The sequence below is a fragment of the Halictus rubicundus genome, chromosome 15, assembly GCF_050948215.1.
Source record: "Halictus rubicundus isolate RS-2024b chromosome 15, iyHalRubi1_principal, whole genome shotgun sequence".
NCBI lineage: Eukaryota > Metazoa > Arthropoda > Insecta > Hymenoptera > Halictidae > Halictus > Halictus rubicundus.
The window spans coordinates 4,043,318-4,055,855 of NC_135163.1; the positions used below are offsets into that span (position 1 = coordinate 4,043,318).

At 42.0% G+C, this 12,538-nt stretch overlaps 1 protein-coding gene across 2 annotated transcripts in view; it reads left to right on the forward strand.

The window, feature by feature from the left end:
• Nucleotides 1-12,538, forward strand: part of LOC143361522 (limbic system-associated membrane protein) — a 113,262-nt gene that overhangs the window by 70,266 nt on the left and 30,458 nt on the right. For both annotated transcript variants that reach the window (XM_076800992.1, XM_076800993.1), the window contains one exon: nt 7,493-7,641. In XM_076800992.1, the coding sequence (XP_076657107.1) occupies nt 7,493-7,641 (149 nt within the window). The remainder of the gene's footprint in view (nt 1-7,492; nt 7,642-12,538) is intronic.

A 12,538-nucleotide genomic window follows, 5' to 3' on the forward strand; every position in this document is an offset into this window, starting at 1 on the left:
GTCGCGAAACGTTCGCGCTGGTTACACAGTCTTGATCCACAAAGTAAACCACACTGTACCGTGTGACGGCTTGCGATCCCATGGCAGAAGCAGCAATGCCTTTGTGGTAGTAAGGCCTCTGTCGGTGTAAGCTCCTCTGTCTTCTATGTCATCCCACATAACACGTAGTAATATCTGTTCCCGGAAAGGCATGCTACAAGCGGCCGGAAATGTCATCGTACGGCCGTTTGATTATTTACCTAAGGGAACCGGCGCAAAGCACGAACGTACAAGTGGATCCAAAAACTGAACACGAAATTTCGGATTATTCAGAAATAATTCAGATTACTTAGAAATTTCCGATTATTCGGAAATTGCGGTGATAATTTTGTGGAAAATAACACTATTAACACGTTGACTGCCGTGTCACTCATATGTGGGTGACGGAATTATTTGTCCATGTTTTAAAATGAATTTTTACGTTAGTGTATTTATTGTACCAAATTTGATTAGAATCTGTAAAATTCCAGAAAGTTGGAGGACTACTCAGTATCATACATTTAATTTTTTTCAATTTTTATTTCATTAAATAACACTGATTTTATGGAATTTTTGAGGTTTCTAGTTGGGCAGCCAAAGTGTTAAAAAGACAACATTAAACTCATTTCAGAGTTTGAAACAGTACTTTTGCAGACCATCGTTCATCTTCTCTAGGAACTTTTAATCGAGAATGCTCCAAATTGAATCGACTGTGAAAACAAAAAAAAATTTTCTGAATTAAAACTTGCGCCCGACTTTTTTGGAATAAAAATTAAGAACAAGTCTTGTCGTGTTGAGCTAAAAATTGTGCAAAATCTGAATAAATTCTGTAAAGCAGCACAATAACAGCCAACACATCTGACATTTACATGAGCTATAGCATTCATTATTTCCTGAGCGAGCAATTCCGATGAATACCGAAATACCTTGTCTATAATATAGATTCCCATGAATGTGAAATATTAATTAAACGTATTCTGTCCCCGAGTATTGGTGGCGAATATTTTGCATACCCCCTAAAAAGTTCATTTCGTGGAAATTTGACCGTGTGACATACACAAAAGTGTAGTATGCTTTGCTTTGAATTTCAGATTCACTTTGAACCCTTTAGAACTGCACATCTGGATCATCGCTATAACTGGCATTCCCAGCGATCTCAATAAGACTGAATTCAATTCCTATAGGATTTCGACAACAATTTTCGAACGAGAGAATTTCCATTTTGAAACGGAATTAAATTTATTTTAAATATTCAATAACGCTGATAACGTGGCACCGCTTGATACCCCCAACTGATTAAGCGCGATTTCGATAAACGCGGTATGGAATCTTCGTAAAAAGGATCCATTAAAGGATTTTATAACGATCGTTTGTTTACGGCAGTTCAATTTGGCATGAATCCGTAAAATGACCGCGAGTGAAATGCATTTTGTTTGTGCGCTCGTTTCGGTAGCCGTGAAGCCATTAAAACAGTATTATTATTGTATACGCGGTCAAACGGAGATATTCTCCTCCGCGAATGATCGCGACACGGAATGATTCAGAGGTCAGTTTACGCGTGATCTGCGATACCGCGATCGTGACAATAGCACAGCTCGCAAAAACAAACCTATCCCGTGTTCAAATCGACGTTTTACCAAACAAAGTCAACACAACCCGGAAAGCTGAGGATTAATTAAAGGACGCAATTTAGCCGCGATTCAATCGATATTTCATTACGTTTCAATTTACATTCTGCAGACACCGCCCGACCGAAACCGTAGATCCAAGGTTTATAATGAAACTGCGGATAGTTATGCAAATTCCATCTTTTATTCGTTATTTTCGAACAAAAACAGTGAAATGCAAAGTGGGAATTATTAGAGGAATTAAACGTTACTCTCCAATAACCTCAGAGCAAAAGGAAAATTATTAGAGAAAAAGAAATAAAGGTTGTCTCCCAATAATGAGAAACGAAAAAGTTGTTATTCCGGTAACGAGCAGCGAAAAGAATATTGTTACAAGAATTAACGGTTGTTCTCCGATAACGAAAAGCAAAAAGAAATCCACAATATAAAGTCAAAAAGAAATCTACAATATATTCTCCAATAACGAAGAGCAAATTATTAGAGAAATAGAAAGGTTGCTTTCCAATCATCAAAAACGAATTGAAAGTTGTTAGAAAAATTAAGCTTCTAACATAAACAGTTACAAACATTGACAGTTCAAATTCCTATTGCATAAACAAAAATTCTTTCGCATACGTTCGACGTGGATCAAAGAATCTCCTGGACGAAATATGTCCCCGGCCACACCCGCGCGTTGGACATGTATCGAGTAGACACTGTACTGTTTGTGCAGTGTTATTAATGGTACTAACTGTGAATAGAGCTTCAATTCTAATTTAGCCATGTACGGTAACGAGCAAAACTGAGTCTACACTATTTGAAGCAACACAACTTCAGCTTCTTTATCTGAGCCTGTATTGAAAATTTAAAGAATGTATTTGATTCGCTCGAATAAATTGTATCCCTGCTGAAAATTTCACCGATATTGGTTAATCCGTTTACGAGTTACAAACGCTTAAAAGTGGAAAAATTGCCATTTTTCACGATTTTCGACTTAAAATCGCACTTTTAATCGTTTATAACTCGTAAACGAATTAACCGATATCGGTGAAATTTTCAGCATGGATATAATTTATTCAAGCGAATCAAACACATTTTTTACATTTTCAATACAGGCTCAGATAAAAAGGCTGAAAAAACCAACTTTTACTATTTCTTTTGCGATTCCGACCAATTCAAACTTTTTTCAAAAATTTTTTACACCTCGTCTAATAAACTAATCCTTCCAACTTCTCAATAAAATTCAAGTCATTTGACCTGATTTTTAAAAAGTTATGTTGCTTCAAATAGTGTAGACTCAGTTTAGCTCGTTACTATATATCTCAAGGAAGAAAACTATTCGCAGTTGACAGTACTAATTGGCTACAAATAGCAAATTCGGTTCCCAATCTGGGTCCAAAAGGTAGTCTCAAGCGTTTGACGGAACCGTGGAATTTTTGTCTCGGCCATTCCCGGCATGCTCGTTCCGGCAGAGACATTTCGCCGCATCCGGTGACTCGGTCCGTATTTAGAAAAATCTCTTATCGCCGGTAACGTGCATCCAATTTGAGATACGGTTCGCCGACACCGAATCGATGCCAAGCCACGTCCCGAAAGCACCGTGCAGAAGGATGCCCTCGGATTGATGGCAGAAGCGAAGAGAGTAGCCGGCATAATTCCGTCTTGAGGGAGTCAAAAACAAGAAGAAGAAGAAGAAAAAAAGAACGAAAATCGTGCCATTAATCAAGAAGAGACAGCAACGATGATAGAAGGAGACAGCGAGTTGAGGGGAGGCAGGCGAGAGATTCGCAGCCCCTTTGCGAATATTGCAGCTGGCCAGATAAGCCGAGCTAACCCCGAATTACCGGGGCCCTCTCTTTGCCGGTGCAAATTAGCAGGCAGACACGGCCGGGAGCAAGTAGAGGAGGGTACAATTTTAAGGCACTCGCTCTAATAGGTAATGCAATTTAAGAAGCTCGTCAACCCTGGATGGCAGCAGGGACCGGTAGGCAGATGGCTGTCGGTTTGGTAGGGTGAGGAGAAAAGGAGAAAGGGGGGGAAGGGTGGTGGTGGTAGCAACCGAGATAACCAGCAGCAGTTGAGTGGTGTACGTAGTGTGAATCTTAAATTCTGTAGCAGCCGCAACTGGCTTGCTTCCGTCTGCATAGCTGAGTGAATAACTTCGGTAATTACCGGCGACCTAGTTGCGACCGCGGTACCACGGTACCACGGTACCACGGTTTACATTTCGGATCTGACCGTTTCAGGAACCGGATCGCTTCTGATACGGCGCCACCGATTCGACGAAGAACCAGAACTTTTCGAGTGCGAGCCAGCAAAAACAATAGTAAGCAAGCAAAGAGGAAGACCCGGCGCCCAAGCGTTTCCGGCTCGGTATCCCGGTTAAGTCGAATCCGACCCGTTCCCATCGAAAGACAGGAAGAACCGATTTGTGGTGCCGCGACGGGCGGAATTTGTCGACGATTTAATGCGTTTAATAAAGGGGAGACGATGCCCCCCACCCCCCGGACTTGGCACCGGTATACTCCGGCCCGGTTCAATCAGCATCGGGAGCAACGACTTCTGCGGTCCCCGGTGATCGCCCGACGATATTCCCGGGTAATGCAATTTCTTGAGTTTTCGGCCGGGCTCCAAGTCGTTACACGTACGTTACTCGATGCCGGAGACTTTCGGGTACACGGGAAACGCCGGCGGCGACGCGACGCGACGCGACGCGACGCACAGTGGGCAATTTGGACAAAATCGGATTCAAAATCGAGGAACCTTCGATAGGAATGAGGTAGAGCGATGAAATTTTTTTTAAATGAAAGCTGCAACTTTGTAGAATATGGGAAAAATAGAGAGATTATGGTACGAACGTTTTTTAACCTCGAGAAAATTCGTTAAACGCGAACAAATTCAAGAAAATTTTAGTTTTTCCAATACCACGCGCGGAAAAACTTTTTTTTTTTAACATACTATACATCATTTCCCATAGATTTTTTCACGCCGATTTCAAATCTGGTCTCAAAATTTGTCTACGACCTCAGGATTTTGCAAAAAATAGATTTTTGTGACAAAAACTAATGAAGTCATTTTTTCGTTGAAATGATTGGATGGTGTGAAGGAGTATTATTATAATTCGCGCCTTGATTCGACAGTCATCTGACGCGAGCTCCTGAGTGAAGGAGGGGCTAGATGCGTGCGCAAGAAAACAATAGACAACTATGTAATATGGCGATTTGTAACGCGGAACGTGCAGAGCACGTGTTTCTGTAATCCAATTTAATCTTTATTAGAATAAACGCACACGTTAAAATATATATCCACGCATCAACTCTAACACATGGCAATAATCTCTCTATTTTTCCCATATTTTACAAAGGTTCAGCTTTCATTTAAAAAAAATTTCATCGCTCTACCTCAGTCCTATCGAAAGTTCTTTTTTTTTTAATCCGATTTCGTCCAAATTGCCCACTGCGCGACGCTACCCGCGCGACCCACCGACGACAAACTCTGCACGGGATACACGTCGGAACGAGTACCGTTGCCCCCTAAACCGGAAGAGCGAGCGACGCTCCTGGAAATCGAGACACCCGGTCTCAACCGGATGCTGTAAAAAAACCACGGCGAAAGAAGAGCAAAAGCGCAACGACCCGAGCTTCGCCACGCGCAGAGAAGGGACGGATGACAACGCGCGTTCAAACTGTTCGGGGACTTTGTTTATTACTTTGCAAAAGAGGTGAGAGCGATATTTATTCCCATTACTACGGAATTTACTCTTTGAGCAGTCAAGAAGCTCGGTCACCGAGAAACGTGGCAAGATATAATTCAATGGCAATACAGTCTTTTCTCGATATATGTCGCAAACACCTAGCTGATAAAAGTCGCAGAACTATCCCCACTACCGCGGAGTATACTCCGAGAGGAGCCAAGAAGAGGCCTCGAACGCCGAGGAGTGTAAACATGATACGAAGAATAGTGTCTCCTAGACGATATATGTCGCTGACAAGGTATTGGCCATAGATGTCAGCACTAGGAAAAGGGAAAGATGTCAGCGTTACTTATGGGATGACCTATGTAGAAATTAATTCGGTACCAATTTCAAATAGATTCGGATTTAACGTTTACGTGTAGATAAATCATAAATCTTTCATACTTCGAATATCCACCGTTACTATTAACAGAATTCTGACGCCATGTCGAAAATTCGACAGAAACCAAGACTGGACAGAAAATCGCTCGATCGTAACAGGACTCGTCAATTGAAACGACACAAGTCAATTTGAAAATGTGTTAGTGCAGGATTTTTCGAACTTTTGAGGACTTAAATTAAAGATGGAATATTACATTTCGGCATTCACGTTTAAAAAGACATACGATACCTTGTCGAAAAATCGGTAAAAGCCGTCAGCAGAGATAAAAATCGATTTAAAGAGGATCTCTCAAGTTAATTTTTTCACGTTTAAGAGCTCGAATGAAAGGTGGAAGATGATATATTTAAATACAGTCATTTAGATTTAATGGCATTGGCCTATATGTCAGCCATCTGACAGCTCCTTCCTCGAAAATAGATTTACACAACTCGTCTAATTAAAAATCTATATAGCTGCCCGTGTAATGATAAATGTGTTAAAGGAAGGTGACATTTGAGGTAATGTCGGTTCAATTCGTGTCATCCGAAACACGTGACAAAGTTCTAAATTCATAATTCTTGGAATGCTTAACACGTTCACGGACCGTAAAAATTTCAGTGAGCTGCAAAAATAGACAGGCAATTTTTCTTGAAACTAGTTGTACTATCCGAAATCTGATTAGAAATAAACAATAATAATAAGTTAACTGTCATTAGTAATGACAAATGAAACGTATATTAATTACAAAAACAAATTTCAATTTGAAACGTATATTAATTACAAAAACAAATTTCAATTTGAAACGTATATTAATTACAAAAACAAATTTCAATTTGAAATGTATATTAATTACAAAAACTTAAGGTTGTATAAAATTAAATGAATAAAAATTGGCTTTAAAATTTGAATGCTGTAGCATTCACGTCATTTTGCATCACTATGAAAATGAATGCTATAGCATTTGCGTCCGCGAACGTGTTAAATTTCATGTTAAAAAATTAAACAAAGAATCACATTCTTCATAGATTCGCAGAGAGTTTTATACGAAGACACGTTTCCTGTGCCAATACTTTTGCTCAGCGCTGTACATGTCAAAAAAACTCTTGGATGTTTTCAGTGATATAGCCTGCAGATTTACAATTCAATACGATAAAAAAAATAGCCGACGATACAAGTCGAACGAGTTTAAAAGATACTTAAAGAATATACATACATACATACATACGACACGGAAAAGAGGAATCGTATATACGAAAGTTTTGAAAGTATGAAACCGAGATAATCGTGGGTGGATATCATTCTTTCCGACTGGCGTGGCACTATATCACTTTTATAGCGCCTCTAGGAGAGATCATCCTCCCATAAGCCACCGTTCCTCGGAGTTTCTCCCGGCGATATTTCACGGCAGCTCGATAGCGCCTCTCGATGCTTAAAAAGTCTATCGGAAATTAGGTAGTAGAGATGTCCGCGATCCTCGCGTTCTCGTTGCACGGCAGACGCGAACAAAACTGTCCGGTCTCTGCATTAGTGTCATCCAGCGGGGAGGCATAATGGTCGGTCGTAGAATGGCGTACGCAGTCGTCGGAGAACGAGACAGCTTCCACTCGACGAGCGTGGTGAGAGGGGTTCTTTTTACGCGGGTTGCGATACCGTCCCACTAATTTCCTCCGTCTATTTCCCGTGTAACCCAGATCCATTGACGTATACAGACCGGGGACATGTACTACACACGGCGCTTTTCAATATTTCCAGATGGCGCTGCTCGAAACGAGAAGCCGGCCGCCGAGGAGACTCGGAGCCAGAATAATGTCCTTTCTTCGGTGGCTGCACCTGCCAAGAATGTCCTGGCTCAGACCGGAGGCAACGCCATGCTACCCTGCAGATTCACTGGCCCCGGAATAGTGAGTACATATATGCCTGCGTACGGGCAAATATATGCGTTCCAGATGAGGTACACAAGGGAGATGGCTCGCGTACAACCGAACCCCATCCCCCATCCCCCATCCCCTTTCCCCCCTCCCTACCGCGTACACGGTGAATCTCCTAACTGGATCACCTTGAATTATTCCGTTGTCGATGAACCAATCGAATTTGTTTTCGTACCGCACAATACAGTTCGCTTGCTTCAAAAAGTACTTCAACCAGCCGAATAACTCGGCGAAACAGAATCGTATGACAATAAACGCAGACTCGTTCCACTGTAACATTGAGTCGGGATGAAGATCTCGAACGGAATCTACTAAATACAGTTTACTCTATATCTGCTTCCATATTTTAGTTTTATACGTTTTTTCTGTCCTTGACCTTGGATGACCTTGGACTAATTATAGTCACTGAATTCCTAATGAAAGGGACTATCATTGTAGGTGTTCAAAAAAGGGTGGTTCCATTTAAAACAGTCAAGGAGACCTTGATATCTCCAAAAAAAATGACATAAAAACAACATCTTTTTTTGCATCGTGTCAGCCCCATTGTACCATTCAACTTTGTCCTTACCATATTTTACGTATCTTTAGAAACAACAAAGATATTTGAGGTGCTAACGTTTGGTGACTCACCCTGTATATGTCCCAAATGCTTAGGCGATAAAAGTCCCAGTATCCCCACCGCTGCGAGCTATACCTCGTGAGAGGCCAAGAAGAGAGACCGAGCAAAGAATCTCCTAGCCGATCTTCGTCCGTGGCTGGACCCGTGTTTCGGACATGTATCGAATAGACACTGTATACACAGTGGCTCCGGGTTAGACTTATTGTAACTGTTATAGTTTCGTAAAAGAGGATCATACTATAATAAACCGGTACTCATTTTAATTCAACACTAAACGTACCGATCTATAAATGTAACAGATACATGTTGCCTTACAAAAATGACAAGATTTAATTTATTTAGACTTTGCGCGATTCTTATTGCAATGCGTGGTCTACTAAAGATATTTATTGAATCATTGCTCGTGAAAGCATCTTTATTTCAAAAATTGTCAAATAAAAAATCTAGAACCGGTCATTTGACCGGTGGTGGTACGTTTAGTGTTAATGATGAAAATTGTTTCGCGGCTAAGTTTGAAGATTGAAGCTTACAGCGACCCTCTGGAAGGTTCATATAAAATTTTATTCGGTTGTTTTACGAGAAAGAGGAGCAAACCGTGTAGAGACCTCGTGGTGCGATACGAATTTATTTATTTAAAAAATGATTGTTCGTTATTCTGAGTTACATGTGCCGAATACCGTTGAACGACACGCCACGAAGAAACGTTGTACACTCTGACGCCAGGCTGCTGCGCGTCCGTATTATCCACGGGCCACTGCACACCAAGGAAATATGCAACACTGTACACAAGTTTGCGTGGCATTGTGTAAAGCGGGAGGGTACATCGATAAACAGTCGGGTCTCGCAGATTGCGAGTGTACAGAGGGGAGCGAAGCATTGCGCATTCCGAAACCGCGCGCGTGAAACGCGCCCGCTCAAAGCCGCGCCGGGGCGAAGCGTTCTCTCCCGACGCTCATACACCGCCGGCGACGTTGCGCGAACGTTTTTCGCCTCGCTTCTAATTCCACGGGACGCACCGGTGCTCAATGGCCCCGGGGGCCTCGTCTTTTCAAAGATCTCTCAAAGACTGGCCACCGTCTTTAAGATTTCACGTGTGTCTCGGGTCGGAGGGGAGCCACGCTTTCCCAGCTTCGGGCCGCGTTCCCAGTTACCCTGGACGCTGTTATCAATCAAAAATGCTAAGCACTTTGACAAAACAGGTAGTGGATAGTTTGCAAATCATGAAAAAAAAAGGAAAAACGTGCTAGATGTCTGTCAGAAACTATGCAGGGTGTCCCAAAATGTGGGGTCTTTGTAGGGGTGATTCCTGAGGCAATTCTAAGAACCTTTTTCCTTCGCAAAGATGTTTTTCTTCGTTAAAGCCCACACCAACGGACAATTGTTCGCAGAACCTCCTCGCGACTCCGCTCATGGGACCGCTCATTGGCTCCGCCCTTACCTGCCAAAAATGCTTAAAATCGCTCAACTTTTGGAGCAATGAATTCCTAGCACTAAAACTTGGATTTTCGGAATTTTCCCGCGAAGATCTACAAGATTCTATTGAGAAAAGTTAAAAATTTCTGGATCGCCAAGGTGAAGTTCTTACAACGTTTCTGGTCCCGTTATAGATTTTCTGAAACCTTCGTATGGAAAGCTATTTGCCCTTAAATTAAACTCTCGCGCTGGTGAAACGTCGTTGCGGAGCACCGTGCGTCGTTCTCGAGATACGTTTCCCGATGTCCGACCTTTCGCCTACGTTGACCCCGGCGTGGCCCGAGGCGTGCACACGCTGCCGGCCCGATCATTTATTAATGGGCTGGATAATGCGGGAAAGACGGAGCGACGCGGAATGGCCAATTCTAAAGAGCCGGCTGGACTTTGCGGCAATAACTGGCGAATTGTGCGAGGAAAACAGCGCGGATTCGCATTGACGTGGACACGGTAAACCGCTTTGAAAAGCTCTCACGATATTGAATCATTTGGTAACCTTTTTGTCAGCGAAACTGTGCAGCTCAATTTCTTTCGTATTTTGGGAAACACGGGAGGCAATGTTCAATGTTCCACGGTTCTATACTTCATTTTGTCATGTATATTTGAACTGTTTCGCCAGAATTAATACGCCGAGGTTGTCAAGCATGGAAAATTCTTTAAAAATCGTACTAATGAATCGTCAATTGACGCGACGGTGCACCTGTGCGCTCACGGGGACAGACTATTTCAGTCTTTCTTTTTAATACTGCATACAGTACAATTCGTCAGCCGTGTTAAGCATTAGTGAAATTTATTTTGCTGCTGCTCCGCGACTTTTCCGTTTCTGTCAAAGCCGAATAGTCTGTTTTTACCTTTGCAAGATTAACCCTTTGCACTCGAAGCCATTTCAACTCCAAAAGGAAGCATTTCTTCCGAACTAGAATATTTCCCTTGTATATGTTCTTTCATGTTGTACATACGAAAATGGGGCAATGTACTCGTACAATACCGAAGGGTTTAGTAATACATTAAATACAAACAAATTTAATATTGTAAAAAATATTTTGAATAATGATACAGCAATTTTTAGTGGCGCCTTGCAGTCGCCATTCAAGTGCTAAGGGTTAATAGACGAAATCGAATACCTATGTACAATGCACCTATTGGGTCAGGATTTTGTAGAATACTGTACATAATTCGCTGAGAATTCACTGTACTATGTTAGGCTGCAAGTATTGGGGGGACCCATAAGTAATCAATTATTTTGAAACTTTGTAGTAAATTCAAGTTTTTATTTCTTAATTTATTACATTATCTCCATCGTTATCAAGCACAGTTTGCCATCTTTCCTGCAAATTTTCCACCCCCCTCTTATAGAAATCCAGGGTGAAGCAAAATATAACTCGAGGTGCCTCCTTACATCTTCTACAGAAGTGAATATTTTATTTCTTAAATAATGCTCCAGAGATCTGAAAAGATAATAGTCAGAGGGAGCAATATCCGGTGAGTACGAGGGTTGCGGTAAAACTTCCCATTGCAATTCTTTGATTTTTTTTTCTGAGTGAGTTTTGCTGTATGGGGCCGAGCATTGTCAATTTGCAGTATTACACCATTTCTGTGGACTAAAGATGCCCTCTTTTTCAATAGTTCTGAATACAGCCGTTGCAATTGCTGACAATACAACTCAGCAGTAACTGTTTCTCCAGGTTTCAACAACTGAAAGTGAATTATGCCACGACAGTCCCACCAAATGCACAGTAACACCTTTCTAAACGATAAGCTAGGTTTAGGGGTTGATATCGCGGTTTGATTTTCAGAAAGTCATTGCTTGGACGCTTTATGTTGTCATAAAGAATCCATTTTTCATCTCCGGTAACGATTCTGCTAAGAAATGGATCTCTACGAAATCTGGATAGCAACGAAGTGCAAATTGATCGACGAATGTTCTTGTTGGTCTCAGATAATTGATGCGGTACCCATATTCCTTGCCTATATGCCTTTCCCATTTCGTGTAGGTGCCTTTGTATAGTTGACCACGTGGACCCAAGGCTTCTCGATAATTCTTGTATACTTAATTTTGGATCAGCTTCCACTAGAGATTTTAGGGTGTCGTTATCAAATTCAACTGGTCGTCCACTTCGAGGCCTGTCGGAGGGATCATAATCACCAGCAGCAAACCTTCTGAACCAACGTTAACACTTGTTGACCTTCAATACATCTCCATGAACATCGCAAATTTTCTCTGTTGTTACCGTTGCATTGAATCCCGCATGAAAATGAAAAAGTATGGAATGACGAATATGATCCTCGGAAGGTACGGACGCCGCCATTTTATTACAGGGTTGTAAAAAAAATTATACTTTTTAGAATATTTTGAACGCAGGCTGCTTTACCGAAAAACTGTAAAAGAATACGTGGGTCCTCTTCAACGATCGGTACAGAATTAAAGTTGGAAGTTACTAATATGTTGGAAGAAATCAATTATAACTATCATGATATGTCAATTAGGACGTAGCTCAACAGGAAGCGACGACGAACGGAGTATAAATCACAGGACGCAGCGTCGCGACGCGCCTAGGAAATCCTAGGTTGAAACGCGGTGGTCTCCGCGCGGCGCGTTCGGCGCGAGCGTGCCGGTTAGCAGTCTCGCGCGGGCAACGCGCAGAACGCCGGGAAATAGGCGGATGAAAGAGGGATGAAGTCCAAGCCGGGTTCGTCGGGGTTGAGAAAACCGTGCCCCTTCCGTCGGGAACGTAATTTCTCGTTATTAATGTTGCAAGCGTCAACGCGCCGCACCGTGCC